At 35.6% G+C, this 18,776-nt stretch overlaps 1 protein-coding gene across 1 annotated transcript; it reads right to left on the bottom strand.

The window, feature by feature from the left end:
- Positions 1–9,910: 9,910 nt before the first annotated feature.
- LOC133858722 (protein NRT1/ PTR FAMILY 8.3-like) lies at positions 9,911–13,542 on the bottom strand. The gene is made up of 5 exons (XM_062294191.1): positions 13,392–13,542; positions 12,085–12,190; positions 11,764–11,981; positions 11,041–11,597; positions 9,911–10,931 (listed from the first exon to the last, which is right to left on the bottom strand). The coding sequence occupies exons 1-5, from the start codon at positions 13,440–13,442 to the stop codon at positions 10,100–10,102; spliced, it is 1,764 nt and encodes a 587-aa protein (XP_062150175.1). The 5' UTR covers positions 13,443–13,542; the 3' UTR covers positions 9,911–10,099.
- Between the last annotated feature and the right edge of the window lie 5,234 nt (positions 13,543–18,776).

Below are 18,776 nucleotides of genomic sequence, written 5' to 3'. Positions count from 1 at the left end.
ATTGCTACAAAATGTTTTGGACATTACATAGATGCTTAATTTATTGTGTCATGTTGTCAAAATAAAATTCTAATTAAACCATATTCAGTTTATTTATCTTTTAGAGTGCTTTATTGCTGTATTTTCTGATTATGAGAATTGAAATTCTACCTAATTGAGTTATCATTATATGTCTCATGAATGCATAAAATGATGCTAGGTGAATCCTTGAAACCCTAGTATGTTCCAATAGTTTCTTCCAAAGCAAATTTATTTATTTTAGTTTCGTAATTTACTTTTTAATTTAAATTCTATTCCTTTGCTCCACTTTCTAGTGGAAATCAAAAATCAAATTTCTATTTTTTTTCTTTTCTGCATAATAATAAGAATTATTTTCTTGTGTCTGATGGGATCGACCTCATACTTACCAAGATTATTACTTATGAAAACCTACACTTGGGTTCGCACCATTTTTGGTGCAACAGAAGTTAGGTTAAGTTCAAAAGTTAAAAAGAAAATATTAGATTTGAAGAGAAATTGTATTGTTAGTTTATAATTGGCTACATTTTGTTGGACAAAATCACTTCTATGTAATGATGCATTTAAACAGGGATTCAGCTATTCAAAGTTCTTCTAGAAGAGTCTACACAGTCTACTAGTCAGAGAAATTGGATCCCTTGCAGCCGTTCGAACGATGTGACATACCGTCCGGACGCCCAACTGTCCAAAGCATCATCCGTCTGGACGACAAGAACTTTCCGTACGGACCTTCCTCTGTGTCGAGAAGCTTCAAATTGTTCCAGCTTACATCGGTCTAGACACCACTCAGTGTTAAATCAGCTATGAGATTTCTTTCCAAAACACATATGGGAAGACAGCTGCAACCGTCCGGACGATGTGGATTCCCTTCTGGACGATGTGGATTCCCATTCAGACGCGCTCATCCATAGGCAAGTCACGCATTCAAAATTCAGATGTCCGGACAGCGGTCTTCATGGTCCGGACATGCGAGCCTCATATATGGAAATTGCGTGCATCAGATCAACTGTCCGGACGACATATTTTATGGTCCGAATGCACTAAGCCTTGATATGAAAATTACGTGCAGCTAAAGTATGACTGTCCAAACGATAGGGCAACACTGTCCGAATGCGGCTTAATTCAGCAAAGAATTTCTGCAAAATTTGGAAAGTCGATCGCATAGTTGTTTGTCTAGACACCTTATGTCTACCATCTGGACGGTGCCTAGGTATTTGAATCCAAACGCTCATTTGAGCCTACAGCCTATAAATAGAGGTCCCTAGGCTTGAGAACTGTAAGAATTCGGTATTGAATTCCGTAGTGCTTAGAGAGTTGTATTTTTAGAGTTATTGTGCTGAGTTAGTCTCTCTCAAGCCGTTGCTATTGTGTCTTGTTGATGCGCTGATTTGAAGTCTATCTTAGGGGTTGGCCCTAAGGTAAAGGATTCCATTGAAGGCCCCTTTAGGTTGGAGACCTAGTTGGGAGGCGTTTGTGTTGGGTTACACGTTAGAGTTTAAGGTACGACCACTACATAAGGTTATGTGAGTGTTATTGCTTTGTAACTAGTTTTGTCTTCTGAATAATGGATATCCAGGGTTTGGCTGCCTCGGAGTAGTTTTTCTCTTAATTAAGTTTCCACTTCGTTAACAAAATCCATGTGTCATTTCAATTTAGTATTTACATATTTTGTTAACACATTGTCCACACACACATGGTGAATATAGAAGTCATTTATTTTTCATTGGTATCAGAGCTTGGTACACTCTAAGAAGATTAAATTATTGAGTGTTATTTTGTTTGGCTTCTATTGCCTATATCATGTCTGATTTGAGTATTGATAAAGTTGCTTCTATTTCTCATGCTATGTCTGTTTATAGAACTATGTTCATTAAACCTAGCATGTCTCATAATCATACTCAGTTTAATTGTGGGGATAAAGGGGCCAGTTATTCTATACCTACATGTCAACTGTGGCATTAGTGGTCATATCCGTCCCAATTGCTTCCAGATTTGTTCACAAAAACCTTGGAATAAAACACATATACCTAGGAAAGATGAACCAGGTTTTGAGAACTAGTTCAAGAAGTTAAGTGATCAAGTTAAGATTATTAGTGAGAAGTTAGGATACCTCACCCTTAATGAACAAAAATTTGTCTTGGTAAATAATAAAAAGAAAACTTCCAAACAAGTCTAGATTAAAAGGAGGATAACATGTGTTTAGTTGCTCATACTGCCCTAAAAATTCTTGTACTTGTTTGTGGTATTTGGATAGTGGCTGTTCAAAACACATGACAGGTGATAAGACTCTACTGAAAGAAGTTCAGATGGGCAAAGGAGGAAGGATCACCTATGGAGATGGAAGCCAATCCAAGGTTATTGGAAAGGGGATCATCGACATTTCGGGTCTCGGAGCATCTCAGGAAGCCTTGTATGTGAAGGGGCTCAAGGCAAATCTCCTCATCATCAGCCAATTTTGTGACAAAGATTTGGTGGTGCAATTCTCCAAAAAGGAATGTAATATCTTTGACAGTAATGGCAAGTGGCTTATGGGGGAGAAAGGACTGCTGACAACTGCTATGGTCTTCCTGGTCTCACTTCAGATCCTCAAATTTTCTACAATAAGGCAACCATAGATGACAGTGAACTGTGGCATCAAAGCTTGGGGCATCTGAAATTCACAGATATCTTGAAGATTGCAAGCAAAGATATTGTCAAAGATCTACCTAAAATGGAGAAGACTGGGAAAGGAATCTTTGATCCTTGCTAGCTAGGGAGGCAGACTCGAGCAGCTCATAAAAAGACCTCAGGTATTATGACTTCTAGAAATTTAGAATTACTGCATATGGATCTCATGGGTCCCACTAGAACTGCTAGTCTAGGTAGGAGAAAGTATATACTGGTAGTTATAGATGATTTCTCTCTATATACATGGACTATTCCTCTTCGAGAAAAATCTGATGCTTTTGATGCAACTCAACACTTATTCAAGAAGATTCAGATTGAGCAAAACTGCCAGATTATGAGGATCCACAGCGATCATGGAAGGGAATTTGAGAATATCAAATTGAAGAATTCTGTCTTTCATATGGAATCAAGCAGGAATTCTCTTCTCCTATCACTCCGTAGGAAAATGGAGTAGTAGAAAGAAAGAACAGGGTGATTCAAGAGATGGCTTGTGTGATGATCCACTCAAAGAATCTTGCTCAACATTTTTGGGGAGAAGTAGTTAATACTGCATGTCATATTATCAACAAAATCTACCTAAGGCTTGAAACAAACAAGACTCCCTATAAGATTTGGCGAGGTCAAAAACCCACAGTTAAGTACTTCAGAATTTTTGGAAGTAAATGCTATTTTCTTCGTGATAGGGAGAATCTTGGGAAATTTGATCTCAAAAGTGATGAAGGTATATTCTTGGGGTATTCTACAAATAGTCGTGCTTACAGGGTTTTCAATAAAAGAACAAAGACTGTGATGGAATCTATCAATGTTGTTATTGATGATGACGAAGTTGAGGCACCAAGTAACGGGGAGGAAAATCAGCTCAATTCAGCTGAACTGCCTATGACTTCAGCTGACATTGTTAAGACTTATCCAGGTATGTCTCCAGCTTAATCTCTTTCTATTCCCACAACTTCTGATACCATTGCCAGTAGCTCTGAAGATGAGGATAATCCTCCTAAGTGGTGATGGGTGAAGCTCAATCATCCCCCCCAGTAGCTTCTTGGGATTGTTGAAGAAGGGCATCGGCTAAGAAGCAGAGTCATCTAGCCGACTAGTGAAGTAGCTAATCAAGTTTACTATAGCTGTTACCCTGCACAGACAGAGCCTAAGAAAGTTGACGAAGCCCTACAAGATGAAATCTGGGTGTCTGCCATGCATGACAAGCTCCATCAGTTTACCAGAAATGATGTTTGGACACTAGTTCCTCGACCTGCTGATCATAATATCACTAGCACCAAGTGGATTTTTAAGAACAAGACAGATGAGCATGGTACAGTGGTCAGGAATAAAGCACGTCTTGTTGCCTAGGGATATACTCAAGTTGAGGGAATAGACTTTGATGAAACCTTTGCTCCGGTTGCCAGGTTAGAATCCATCAGAATCCTTCTCTCTATCGCTTGCTATCTTGGTTTCAAGATGTATCAAATGGATGTAAAGAGTGCTTTTCTGAACGGTATTCTTCAAGAAGAAGTTTATGTACAACAACGGAAAGGATTTCAAGATCCTCATCATCCCCATCATGTCTACAAGGTGAAGAAAGCTCTATATGGTCTTAAGCAGGCCCCTCGGGCATAGTACGAGCGTCTCACCACATATCTTTTGGCCAAGGGTTTACAAGGGGACAGGTTGATCGAACCTTGTTCATCAGAAATCAAGGTACTCACAAGCTCATTGCTTAAATCTATGTTGATGACATTATTTTTGGAGCTACTTTAGATTCCCTTGCCCATGAATTTTCTGAGGAGATGAAGTAGGAATTTGAGATGAGCATGATTGGTGAGTTGAACTACTTTCTTCGTCTTCAAGTCAAACAAATTGCTAAAGGCATTTTCATCTCCCAATCCAAGTATGCTATGGATCTGGTTAAACGTTTCGGCCTAGATGGGAAGAGTCGTGTCCGAACTCCCATGAGCACTAGTGTTAAGATAAGTACTGACCTCGCAGGGAAACCAGTTGATCCATCTCTATACAGGAGTATGATAGGGAGTCTCCTATATCTTACAGCAGGCCAAACAGATATTGCCTTCAGTGTGGGAGTTTGTGCTCGTTTTCAGGCAAATCCTAAGGAATCTCACCTCATGGCAGTCAAGCATATCATGAGGTATGTAAATGATACTCTTCTCTATGGCATATGGTATTCCAGGGAAACAAATCTTGTTATTGCAGGATACTTTGATGCGGACTGGGCTAGAAATGCTGATGATAGAAAAAGCACCTCGAGAGGATGCTTCTATGTGGGAAATAATCTTGTAGCCTAGATGAGTAAGAAACAAGCTTCAATTTCTCTCTCCATTGCAGAGGTTGAGTATATTGCTGCGGGAAGCTATTGTACCCAATTACTGTGGATGAAGACACTGCTATGTGACTATGGGTTCACTCAAGTACATACATTGATGCTTTGGCTGCAGGTTTAGCGGATGTAGAGGATGACCCCGTAGCACAGTACTTGGGATATTGCGACTAAAGCTCGATGCAACAATTGTAATGTGATGGACCATGGGTTGTCCATTCTTTTGTATATTTTGTTTATGGCACGTGTTAGTCATGACACGGATGTGATTGCCATTCTATTGTTATGTAGTTAATATTTTGTTAAGCCTTAAACAAAGAGACTTATGTATGGCTCTTTTTGTGTAATTAACAATTATGTTTATAGATGTGCTTTCCGCTATGTTGAAAATGTTGTTAATGTGTTATCCACTGTATAGATGTGACTCTAAATATCAGGTACATATTATGGGATGTGTACCGTATGTTGGCTAACTGAGAAGTAGTCGTGCCAGATACCATGCCTAACTCGTTACTTAGGGAAATCAATAGCTTTAGAAGTAGATACCATGCACTTGTGCCTGGTGAATATTAAGCATCATGTTATAATTGTAGTATTGTGTATATTGTGAATCTTAATTGAGTATGATTAGCAGTGAATATCGAAACCCTACCTTTTCTTTTTATTATTTCAATTCAATATTTTATTTCATCTCATTCAAGATATTTATTTAGGAAATTCTCTTTAAGCATAATTTATACCAATCCTCATGGGAATAATCTCGTATTTGTGTCGTTTATTCAAACAACACTAAACAATGTTTTTTTAGTAGTGCGGGTATGTACAATGTCCATAACCAATGAAAAACAAAAACAAAAGCAACATATACTTCACTTATTTGAAGATACTAAACGTTGTAGGATCCAATAAAGCCACTAAGTAAATATCCTACATCCATCACTTCTATTAGAAAATAGTCCAGGAACAATAAATGGGCAGAAAGTGTTCAGGGTCATCCTAGATTAATTTGCATTGCGGATACTAGATTCAGGAACTAAATTGGTAAAACAATATATATATATATATATATTTTTTTATGAATAATTGGTAAAACAAATATAGGAAGCAATCTTAAAACAATGTAAACCTTTTGGGAAATTCATTATTTGCTTTAGGAAGCCATCTCAATATCAATTACTTCAAAATTGTTTAAGAGCACAAAAGAAAGTTTCCAAGCTCTCTAGTACAAACTATTTCCGAGGTATGTTTGTCTAAATCAAACACATTAACTTAATTAGACTATTTTGTTTAATTATCAGGATTTCAATACTTCCTCAAACCTAATGAATTTCAAGGATCTTTCGCTTGTTATTTATACAAAAACTCTAAATTAATTCCTTAACATGGAAAGCCTTAATGTGACAAGTATTAGTGTCATCAGCTCAAGAGAAACAATTTCTAGTTGTCAAGAAGATTTTACGTAGTGTACAGCTTAGCAAAGTCGGTTCCTTTATTACCGTCCGAGCGGCCTAGAGGAAGCATCCGGACGCCCACCAATGTTCGAAGAAGTGTCCGAACACCTCAGCAAACACCTACCATAGAGAGCTCATGTTCACACAGATGTCCGGACAGCCCAGCGGATAGCAATTCTCGAGAGCACCTGTTTGCACAAGTGTCCGAACAGCAAACTGAAGGCCTCGAATAGTGAACATTGCAAGCAATCGTCTGGACACTAGAGCTATACTGTCTAGACTCGATGACTAAAGATTAATGAAGAAACGCGTGAGATCTCATAATTTGAAGTCGGTTAATGCTTTCGGTTCGGACACCCATTGTCTAACTCCGGACGCTGCCCAGAGAACTTTAGGTTTTTTATGGCCTATAAATAGAGGTCTCTAGGCATGTATTATTTAAGAATTTGGTACTGAATTCCTTTGTACTAAGAGAGGGTGTTTAGGTAGAAACAGAGATATTTGCTAGCTCTCTTAGGGTGGTTCTTGTGTGATTTAATCAACCTATGAAGTCTAGCTTAGGGAGGAGTTCTAAATTACAGGCTCAACAAATACATATGCCACGTAGGACACAAGCCATAAATAAAATACCCAAAATGCAGACTACCCATGAGTTCGTGACTTATGACTGTCGCGATATGCACCAATCATAGCATCCCATACGCTAGGTGGACGAGTCAATATCTATATCCGCAGAACTTGTAACCAAAGCATCAATGTCTATACGGTTGCGGGGGTTGCCGCATCCGCATAGGTGGAATTATGAGCCGACTGTCTTCGTATAAATAAATACACTAAGACCTCAGAAGTATACTATTCACTGAGTTTTCACAAAGAACCAACTTTTCCTTTTTAATGTCGCATACACTGTAACAGCTACCAATTTATAAACTTTTGTTTGAAAATCCCCATAGCTGATATAGCAAACATCGACTAATAGAAAACATTTAAAGCATACTATGTAGCTGGGAACATATATAGAAGTTCCAGTCATCCCACCTTGGAAGCAACTACATACATTCTCACCTACTATAATACTTTTGTATTTGGTGGCTCAAATGTACAAAGAAACAGCATTGCCAGATGTAAGTAATTTCGTGTCGAGTGTATTACAACTTCGTGCCTTTGAACAACAGCTGATCATGTGGGCACTAGAGTGGAACTCTATATGCAAGCGTGACTTTACTGAAGGACAAATGACATTCCACCTACCTACTGCAAGACACTTACATTACCCAATCTAGTAGCATACAATCTAGGTACATCAAGCATAAATCAATGGCATCTTACTCAGTAATACAAAGAAACAGCATTACCAGATGTAGGTAACTTCGTGTCGAGTGCATTCCAGCTTCGTGCATTTGAACAACAGCTAATCATGCGAGCACTAGAGTGGAAGTCTATATGCAAGCATGACTTTACTGAAGAACAAATGACATTCCACCTTCCTACCGCAAGATACTAACATTACCCAATCCAGTAGCGTATAATCTAGGTACATTTAAGTTCAATGCCTTTAAATCATTCAAATAGAAATATACATATCATAAAACCAGCATACGCAACAACACCATGATATATGTATGCATATGCAATGTCCCCAGAGCCCCTGGCTCGAGAAACTGAGTCCCAGACTCAAATAACCGTGTCCCAGACACAAATAGCCAAGTCCTAGACTCAATTAGCTGAGTCCCAGACTCAAATAGTCGTGTCCCAGACACAAATAGTTGAGTCTCCAAGATTGTGTAACCATGCACCAATGCAATATGCTCCCAAAACAGTTTATGATAACACTCCCAAATTCATAAACATACCACAACACCAGTTTCTCAAACACCATTTACAATATTCAAAACTCCCAACTCTAGCAGACAGTCACGCAATTTATTCCAAACTCCACATATCATATTCATACTTCAAAACATCATCATAATTTCAATATACTCAAAAGTACTCAAATCATCCAAAACAAATAAATTCAACATATAGTTGGTTCGGATTTATAAAACAACATATATATTTTGCAATTCATTAATATATGAAAATAATGGTTTCTCAGTAAGTAGAATACTCACCTTGGTTGCGCGGATATTAAGCACTAGGTCTCCTAGACATCATCTTGTAATGTATCACTGTGGGATAACACATTGCACCATTTAGCACTCTAAATAATTTAACACCCTAATTAGCACATGAATCGCTCAAGGCTAACCGTTGAAAAACCCATAATAATTTTAAGGGTCCCAAACGTCTACCCATAAATCTTGGACACTAACTAAACTCAAATAATACTAACCCAAAGTATTTACTAAGAGTTAGATATTAAAATCACCATTTAAATATTTACCTATAACATTAATTACTAACTCACCATTATTTCCACTAATCCATAAATTATTTTCATTAACCTAGTCACATAAAACACTACCGTATTTAAAATAACATTAACGCATAAGAAAATCTTAGGGTTAACTTCACAAATATTATTTAAACTAAATACCCATAATTATTTATTTTTACTAACATTAGAACGTAATGCATAAATACTTATTTTTACAAAACCCCATAGCTAATTTGGGATTAATCATCACTATAACCACAATTAATCCACAAATTAACATTCTAGGTTTTAAACACTTTAAAATCCCAAATTAATTTAACCCATCAATTTACAAAACACTACTTCAACCACAATATTATTAACCCAATAACATTTACTAAGGGTTAATCACATAAAAATACCATTAAAATCAAATACCCAACCGTTAGGATTCGAAGAAACTCACCAAAAATTCACCAAACCAAAACCCATTCGGCCCTTCATTGTTTTAGTGATGCGCCCCATTTTGGGACACATCACGTGATGTGGGGCGCTAGTCAGCGCCTGACATCATGCTTTTTTTTTTTTTTTTTTTTGCTTTTTCTTTTATTTTCTTATTTCTATTTTTATTTCCTTTCTTTTTCTATTATTTATATTTTTCCATTTTCTTTCTCTTTTCTTATTTAAATTCTTTAATTCTTTTCTTTTCTTTATTTTATTTTATTCTTTAATTTCTTTTGTAATTTTTTTTCTTTAAACCTAAAAATATTATCTTGCATTTTAAAGACACTAAATTAACTTTAATTAATTATTAACTCAAATTTCATGTTATAATTACTACAAAATGTCTTGGACATTACATGGAATGAGACTCTAACAAGAGAGTAATTAGAGAAATGATAGAGAACTTATCGAACAATGCTTTTTGAAGATATTTTTCAAATTTGGAGAAAAATTTGTAATAGGCAGCTTGTTGGGGATAGTCTAACAGTTTCTTGCGCTAGCTATTTCTCACTGATCGCTATTTTGCTTCTCAGACAAGTACTTGACGGTAATTATTTTATGTTGACAGTTAAAATTAGAAAGAAAATGTGAGACTTTAATTACAAGCAATCAATTTCCATATAACTTTAGAAGGTAATTTTACAATTAATACAGAGTTTTGGACTTATTTCCTTCCGGCCATAACAATAATATCATCCCCCGATTCAAACACAAAACACTCCTAAACACAGAAAACAAAACACACTTGACGCATGGAGCCTCGAGGGAAGCTTAAGGAGAAGAAGTCTTCTTCTGTTTGTAGTTGATGGCACAAACTATATAGACGAGCAAGTTTAAGAAGCTGAGTCCAGCTAAAAGCCAGAAAAAATAATCAATATGGCCCTCATTCAGGTTATTTGGTATCCATCCAACCTTCCCGCCCTTTGTGGTGTAAGAAGTAACAATAGTAAGAATCAAAGAGCTGAGATAATTCCCCAGTGAATTTGTCAGAAGTGACAATGCACTGCATAGACTCCGCATGGCATCTGGGGCGTGCTCATAGAAGAACTCATGCTGCCCAATGAATGTGAATACCTCTGCGGCGCCCAACAAGAAGTATTGGGGTATTTGCCAAAAAATACTAAATGGGAGAGTAACCTTTTTGTGAACCAAACCAAGCTCTCTTGCAAGATGCAATCGTTTAATCTCTACTAGAGCAGCAGCTGACATGCTTAGGATGGAAATGAAGAGCCCAATTCCCATTCGCTGCAGCTCCGAGATGCCCTTCTGCTTTCCTGTAAACTTCCTTGCAATTGGAACAAGTACTCTATCGTAGATGGGGATCCAAATAATGATACTGATGATGGCAAAGATTGATAAAGATGCTGGAGGAATGTTGAAATTAGAACCCATTGCTTTGTCCATCGTCTTCCCCTGTTCAACAAACAGTGTAGACATTTGGGCGTAAACAGCAGAAAACACAATTCCTGTTGACCAGATTGGAAACATGCGGGTCAGGATTTTCAATTCCTCCACCTGTGTTACAGAGCAAAGCCTCCATGGACTGGATGAGTTCGGGTCGTTCATCTCAGAATCTGATACCACAGCTGCTTTATCAAGTAACCTACAGCAAAGAAAGTCGTCAGTGATTTTTGAAAGCTATGAAAATTGTAGGAACGTTTTGTACTAACCAAGCAAACCAATAAAGCTAGCGTAATGAAGAAGAAACTTACTTCAGTCCATCACTGTGCTCCAGTTTACGACTTCCTTTAATTGCAGAGCTTTCATTCTGGGTTTCATACAGGAGACTAGTATCCTTGGGGACCTCCAGCTTCCACTTATGGAAGGATGCAACCAAAACCTGGCAAATTCTTTTGAGAGGGCTTCCCCCTGGTTTTTGAAATCTATAGAAGGGAGTCCCTGAAAAGAAACTGGCAATAGCAATGGCCATAAATACTGAAGGAATGCCAAATCCTATACCCCAACCAGCATTGTCTTGAACCCACACCAGAAAACTACTCGACACAAGAGCGCCTAGGTTGTTAGAAAAGTAAAACCAGTTGAAGAAGGCTCCCTTCTTTCCCTTTTCCTTGGGGTCGGTATCATCAAATTGATCTGGTCCAAAAGGCCAAATACAAGGTTTGACTCCTCCAGTCCCCAGTGCAATAAGATAGAGTCCAATGAAGAATACTGCATACTGAGGTGGAGAAGCTGAAGGGCATACAGAACCCACACAATCCGCAGGCTTCAATGCAGAAACTGATGCCGAAAGTGTCAATGTACACATTCCCTATGCAGAACAAAAATCATCCAGCATGTCAATAATGTACATATATAATTATAGGGCATGTACAAAGATGCAATCAATGCAGATGACAGGTAGAAAATATGGCAACACCGTTGTTTGCCTTAACCTCATCAAAAAAATAGGAAATGATGGTTCATCCTATGCTTACCAATAAGTAAATTGCGGAGAACACACCAACAGTCCAATATCTTCCCAAGAAAGTATCGGCGATAACACCACCAACGAGGGGTATAAAATAGCAAGTGCCTTGCCAATTGTTAACATTTCTTGCAGCAGAAACATTTGCTTCGTGTAGTCTATTGGTAAGGTAATTAACAAGATTACTGGCAATCCCATAGTATGCCAAACGTTCACAGCATCCAAAACCTGTACTTAATATAATTCCCAACTGTTAAAAAAAAACAAAATAACTTATGGCAGACATGAGGGTGAAGGGAGAGAGCACTGTATAAAACAATATATTGGTCACCTAGAATAAAGGGGCATGCTTTCCACAGTCCAGTATTCTTTTTTAGAACAGGCTTCCCTTTAAAGTCAACTGAGCCGTCTCCTGTGTAGAGTCCATTGCCTTCATTCTGTGAATATATAATACATGCAGCAAAACAGTAAAACATCATATTGGGTAAACTAACCGAAGATACTAGTCCCATTATAGAATCATTACAAGTAAAATAAATAAATAAATAAAATAATAATTTGAAAACACAATTTTAACAAAGAAAATAAAGGCATGCTTGTAATGAACTTAAAAATATTAAGCTATAGCTATGTTTAGATAAAGGGTGAACTGCTAGAAGTTATCTTAATGTGGAACCAAGGAGTACTCCATATATTTATGGACAATCCCTACCCAGTCAAAAAAGGATGCTATATATCCATACGCATTTCAGGTAATTACAGTAAAACATGGTTTAAGCTTTTAATTACCTTTAATTAGAATAACAACTCATCAGGTTGGAACTGCATGTAGCAGGGCTTCCAAATTAAACTCTTGATGAGACAAAGTAACCTAGTTTTTTTTTTTTTTTTTCCCCCTACAATTTATCTTAAGAAGGATGCCTTCGTTTATAAGCCCAAAAAAGCTGGAAGTTGGAAAATATATATATAAATGAAAGAAATAGTTTAAGAGAAGCCCAAGGACGACAGTGGCTGAAGTGACCAAGTTCAATAATATTCTAACTTAAAAGTAACAGGACTTATGGTTTCTTTTAAAATATTAAATGAGATACAAGCTCGCACGACCTACTGGCAATATTGTCACAACAATAAATATAAAGATAAGGAAAAAAAAAAAAATTGTTTAGTACAGACTAAAATGTCGCTTTTCCTAGTCGATCTGGCAAAAAAGAAATGTTGATTTTCTGTAAATTTTCTTAAAGTGATCTACGTTGGTTAGTTTACATTCACTTGGTTTGCTTAAGGCTTATAAAGCCTACTGCACAAGTATACCTTGACATTATGGGACTCTTAACAAATAGTGCCACACGTAAGGAAAAGTGTTAAGAGTCTCACATTATCAATGTATACTTAGGTTGTGGGTTTTATAAGCTTTAAGCAAATCTTTTCTCTTAAGGAGTCTATTATAAAAGGTAAGATTTAATGGACTTTACCAAATTTAAGGTATCATGAAAACATCCTATTCTACCTACCAGATAGAGGAAGCACTAGTTGAGATAGCAACTCCTAAAATTATGAACTGAATTCACCCAATTAAGTTCAGAGAAATATCATTGGACGGGGGCGCACGCACACACACAAACGCAGAGTAGTTATAACCTGTAGAGAACCATTTTCCGAGAGCGATCTCCCTTCCTCTAGAGAAGACATCCTTTTTTTCTCCTTCACTGTCTCTTTTCTCTTCTTTGTCTTAGAACACACAGAAAAATAAATAGTTACCCGGGAACTAAAGATGCATGTATATATAAGCATTGTAAGAGGCAGAAATACTTCACGAATGACCTAAGCATGCACCCAGAAACCTAACGTGCAAGACTGATGAAGTGACCTCGGACCATTTCTTCCTCCTCCTCGGCAGTCAGGCTGCAAGTGGCTTGTTCAGTTTGATACTCAACTTACCACACATTATTTCAAAAGTTATATATATTCACAATGCGGAAACAATTAGGGTAGATGATATCGCCAAAAAAAAAAAAAGAGGGGGGGGGGGGGGGGGGGGGGGGGGGGGGGTGTTGGATACAACTCTAACACATATTCTCAATATATATATTTAATTTCTAGCAATTGACCGCATTATTTCATCTGATTAATTTATTGAATAATCCCATTTCTTTAATGAAACAAAACGAAATGCGTATTAATTACTTGTGTCAACTTCTTCAAGTTGTCTAAGGATTTTGTATGTATATATATATATATATATATATATGATCAAATGATATTTCTACGTTACCTCTACGTCTTTTACACATCTTATTTTTAAATTTATTATTAGATTTATGAAATTTATATTGGGTTTGACAAACTCAATGATAAATTTAAAACTTGATTGTATGAAAATATATAAAATGTACATAAAAAGTATACCGTGTTCTTAAGAGATACGAAGAATCATGAATCAGGTACACCGTTTTATAGAGCGTAGATTACTTGTAAAACTCTTATTCTTTTTCTTCCCGTAAATTCACCAACTGATTTTTTAAAAAATGCAGTAACAGATTATTTACCTTTAATGGGAGTAAGCACAAAAAATACGCCATCAATTTCATAAACAAACCAGAAAAAATAAAAAATAAAAAAATTATTATATGTAATGTACAACAGCAGACAATCACTAATCATTAGGTGTGATAGAAATACACGCTTGCCTAGAAACAAAAATAAAAAATAAAAGAAAAGAAATACGCAATTAAAAAGAAAAATTCAGAAAGAGAGATCGAACTTGAACATGAAGCGAACTGATGTATTTGACTTTTGATAAAGGATAGTCCCTTACGAAAGATAACCATATTTTATACTTTTAATCTTTTATTCTTTCTTTTTTTTTTTTACTTATAAATAAAAATAATAAAAGATTAAAAGTATAAAATATGTTTACAAAGTCAAGCAAGTCATCTAATTACAAATGAATAGAAGCTGCAGATCATTAATATATTTGGTTTTAAAGAAAATAAAAAAGAAATATCAGTTTATTTTTCTGACTTGCGTACGTGGTTCACGTCGCCAGTTGGGTGGGTCTGACCAGAAAGAGAAAATCCCAGATTCTAACTGTCTTAAGAATAATTGATTCGAATTCTAATAAACACTAGATGAGACATAATGAACCTATTTTTTTAATCTCATAACGGACAGAAAATTTATTTATTTGCATAAATCCTGCCGCCACAATAAGTCAAACCACTAATCACGTCCTATGTTATGAGGTATGGGATTAGGAGAAGTGTTATTTGTATACACATTATGTCTGTGTACAAATATCATTAGTCATGTGATTAGTGCTATCAACCTAATTTCTCTTGAGCACTACAAGAAAATAGACCTTTATGCGCGGCAGACAAATAGCCGCTAAAAGTTCAAAATATCCCTACTAATAAAAAGGTTAGTAGCAGTTATGGTAAGTAGCGAGTCAGGATTTTGATTCAAGGGGTCGAGAATTTTTTTTGTTTTTGATAAATGAAAAAAAAATGCCTAAATTTAATACAAAATTAATTAAAAATGTTAAAAAAATATTACTAAGGCAATTAATAGATAATTAAACAAAATTTAATTATCACCTAAAATATATAGATGTAACTTAAAATTTATTTGTCACACCTAGTGTTAATTTCTTCAAGGTCTGTTTGGGTTTGCCATTTTAGAAAGTGCAATTTAAAAATAGAGATTTTAAAATGTGTGATTTGAAAAAGTGAATTTTAAAAATACAGTTAAGCGTTTGGCAAAATCATAATTTGGCATTTAGAATCGTAGGTTTGCCTTTACAATTATGCATTTTAAAAAAATTACCTAATCCTTGCGACTTGAAAAAGTTGTTTTCTGTATTTTCAAATTGCAATTTTTTTTAAAACAAAATTTTTAAATGGTTCATTTTTTGCGATTTGGTTTAAAATCGTAATTTTTGTCTACGAAATCACAATCTCAAATGAACCCTCAGTTGTCCCCACATAACTTACAATTGTGTGCACTATTGTGAGTCCCCACATAAAGAGATAACAATGTAGCCAATAAGTTTGCTTTTATTATTGGCTAAATTTTGTTGACAAAAAGGTTACCATATTGAGACAAATTACTCAAAAGACTTTCAGAATAATCTTGCAAGAATATTGTTCAAGAAAGGAAAGAGCCGAAGTAGAAGAAATATTATAAAAATATTAATCAAGAAATGCAAGAGATGAACAAGGAAAGTATCGAAGAATATTAATCAAGAAAGGAATGTGCACTGATTTGGAAAATATTTTGAATATCTTTTTGTTCCAAAATTTAGATTTCCCTGCCGCATGCCTGGACAGCCTCCAGCCGTGTCTGAACACAAGTTATAGAAAGTATGTGTCCCCTACATGTCCAGATAGCCTAGCAGACACGAGTAACAGAAAGGTCCTGTCTCATACATGTCTGGACAGCCAAGCGGACGTAAGTTCCAAAAAGTTCCTATTTGCAAGATGCTCGGACCCAGAAATGAAGAATTGCGGACAGAGAAGATTTTCCATGCAGATGTCTGGACACTAAGGTTGCTTGTCCGGACACGCTTTAGCAAAATATTCACTTACCAATAGATGTCTGAACATCCGTTGACCTGTACGGACACCACCGGCTAGAAATCCGTTTCTGACTTGTTTTAAGATTTTCAGAGCCTATTTAAAAGGGCTTCTAGGCAATGTTTCTTTAAAAATTCTAATAGAGAATTATATTGTGCTAAGAGAAGGTTTATTAGGCATAAACGTTTATATATATTTCTCTTGGAGTTTTTGGTTGTAATTGTTGCAACCATTCAACCGTTGAAGTCTAACTGGAGAGGAGCTCTAGTTAAGGAAGTCAATAGAAGAACTCTTCAAAAGGGTCTGGGAAAGAGGCAGACAAGTAGGCGCTTGTTAGAATTCAAGAAAGTGACTACTGTAAATGGTTGTGAGTACGAACTTATTGTAATTAGCTATTTCTTTTGATAATTGATTTTTTGGGTTTGGTTATCCCGAAGAAGTTTTTCTCTTTGGTGCAAAAAGTTTTCACTTTGTAACCAAATATCTGTGTTAATTATTTTTACTGCTTTACATATTTGGTTAATTGTTTGATTGAGGTTATTTAGGAGTCTAAATTTATTTTCAATTGGTATCAGAGCGGGTTCACTTTTTTTGGATTAATTTCCTAAGTGTGATCCCAAACTCCTCTTGTTATGTCTTTTCCTCTAAATTATGTTCCTTTCTTTGATGGATCCAATTAAAGCTATTGGAAAACACGCATGAGAGTTTTTCTAAAATCAATAGACTCTTGGCAAATTGTTGAAACTGGATGGATTCCACCAGAGACAGCAATTGCTGATTGGACTATTCCTTAAAGATGCAATCATGTTGTGAATGACAAAGCCATGAATACTATATGCCAAGCGATTTCACCATCAGAATCCTCACGAATTTCTCATTGTGAAATTGCTAAGGAAGCATGAAAGATCCTAGAAACCACATATGATGATACTCATCTTGTAAAATCTGCAAAACTTTAAATGTTGGTTTCTCAATTTGAAGGAATTAAAATGTTGGAAGAATAATCTTTTAATGATTTTTATACCAAGATAAGTGATTTATGAAATTCTATTATTAATCTTGAAAAGAAAATTTTTGATGCTCAACTCATTAAAAAGATTTTGAGATCTCTACCGAAAAGGTTTAGGATAAAGGTTACTATTATTGCGGAAAGCAAAGAACTTGATAATATGAAAATTGAAGAACTTGTTGGCTCTCTTCAAACTTATGAATTTTCTTTGCCTCCCCTTAGGAAAACTAAATCCATTGCTATCGAGACTGCTAGAGAAAAATCTGAAAAATCCTTTGATGAGGATTCTGAAGATGAGGATGGATTAGCCATGTTTCCTAGAAATTTTATGAAATTGATGAATTCTAGTAACAAAAATTTAGGAACAAGAATGCTAAAATTTTTAAAAACTCTAAGGGAGATTCCAAAGGAACTGATCAAGAAAAATTTGAAACTGACAAAAAGGATCCACGTGGTCCTAGGTGTTTTGAATGTTTAGGTTATGGTCATATTCATGTTGATTGTGGAAATCTGAAGTAGTCCAAAGGTAAAGCTTTTAATACTACTTTAAGTGATTCTGACTGTGATGAGACTCCAGGTAAGGACTCAAATTATTTACCTTTTGTTACTTCATATGATAGTCCACATGAATCTTATAACTACTATTCTGAAAATAGTGGTTCAAAAGATGAACGAAATGAGCTTCAGAGGGTTTATAATAAATTGCATGTAAAATTTTATAAGTTAAGAGAGGTAAACAAACAATGTGTTAAACGGCTTAATAATTTTGAAATTGAAAGAAGCAAATTGATTGAAAAGAAAAGATTAAGTGTCTAGAAGATTAATTGATTGAATTACAAATGCAATTGGAAAAATTTTCTGGTGATAAATTTGTTCAAATGTTAAAAGGTCAAAAGTGCTCATCTAATAAATTTGGCTTAGGATTTGATAAATTTGCTGCATCTTCTTCACATGTTGCTTCTACTCCAAAACTGTTTTTGTTAAGCCTAAAATTTTCAAGACTCATATTGTTTGTTTGGATAAAGGGAAGAATGTTTTTGGTCATGAGTGATAACCGCCGAATGTTGCACATTCAAGCCCTTTAATTTACATATGTTAATCTCTTAGTTTTGTTATAGTTTGATATTAAGTAATGTTTTTGTTTTTCTTGTATTTTACAGGTTTTGAAAGAAAATCCATCAAATATCAAGATTAGAACGAACTCGGCTAACTCACTTTTGAAAAAATTCAACTCCAAATCAATTTTGAATTTAAGAAAAGAGAAGTCGGCAAAATCCATTATTTTTTGAACGAATCCAGAAGCACATCTCAATATTTTAATCATAACTTTTTTCTCGAGTATTGGATTGCAGTCAAATTAGCGGTGTTAGAAAGATAATACAAAAAGAAATAAATAAGTTTGAAATAGGTTTTTTCTAATTCAGAAGTTTACTATGCCAAAAT

The sequence above is a fragment of the Alnus glutinosa genome, chromosome 1 (genome assembly GCF_958979055.1).
Source record: "Alnus glutinosa chromosome 1, dhAlnGlut1.1, whole genome shotgun sequence".
NCBI lineage: Eukaryota > Viridiplantae > Streptophyta > Magnoliopsida > Fagales > Betulaceae > Alnus > Alnus glutinosa.
This window is presented reverse-complemented; position numbering and strand designations above follow the sequence as displayed.

What these genes read in the sequence shown, in the direction of transcription:
- LOC133858722 (XM_062294191.1), bottom strand. Translation starts at nt 13,442, where the DNA reads ATGTCTTCTCTAGAGGAAGGGAGATCGCTCTCGGAAAATGGTTCTCTA. An exon ending in CGGAAAATGGTTCTCTACAG is followed by an intron (nt 12,191 to 13,391) that starts GTTATAACTACT and finishes ATATATTCACAG; the next exon opens with AATGAAGGCAATGGACTCTA. An exon ending in TCTCCGCAATTTACTTATTG is followed by an intron (nt 11,598 to 11,763) that starts GTAAGCATAGGA and finishes TGTTCTGCATAG; the next exon opens with GGAATGTGTACATTGACACT.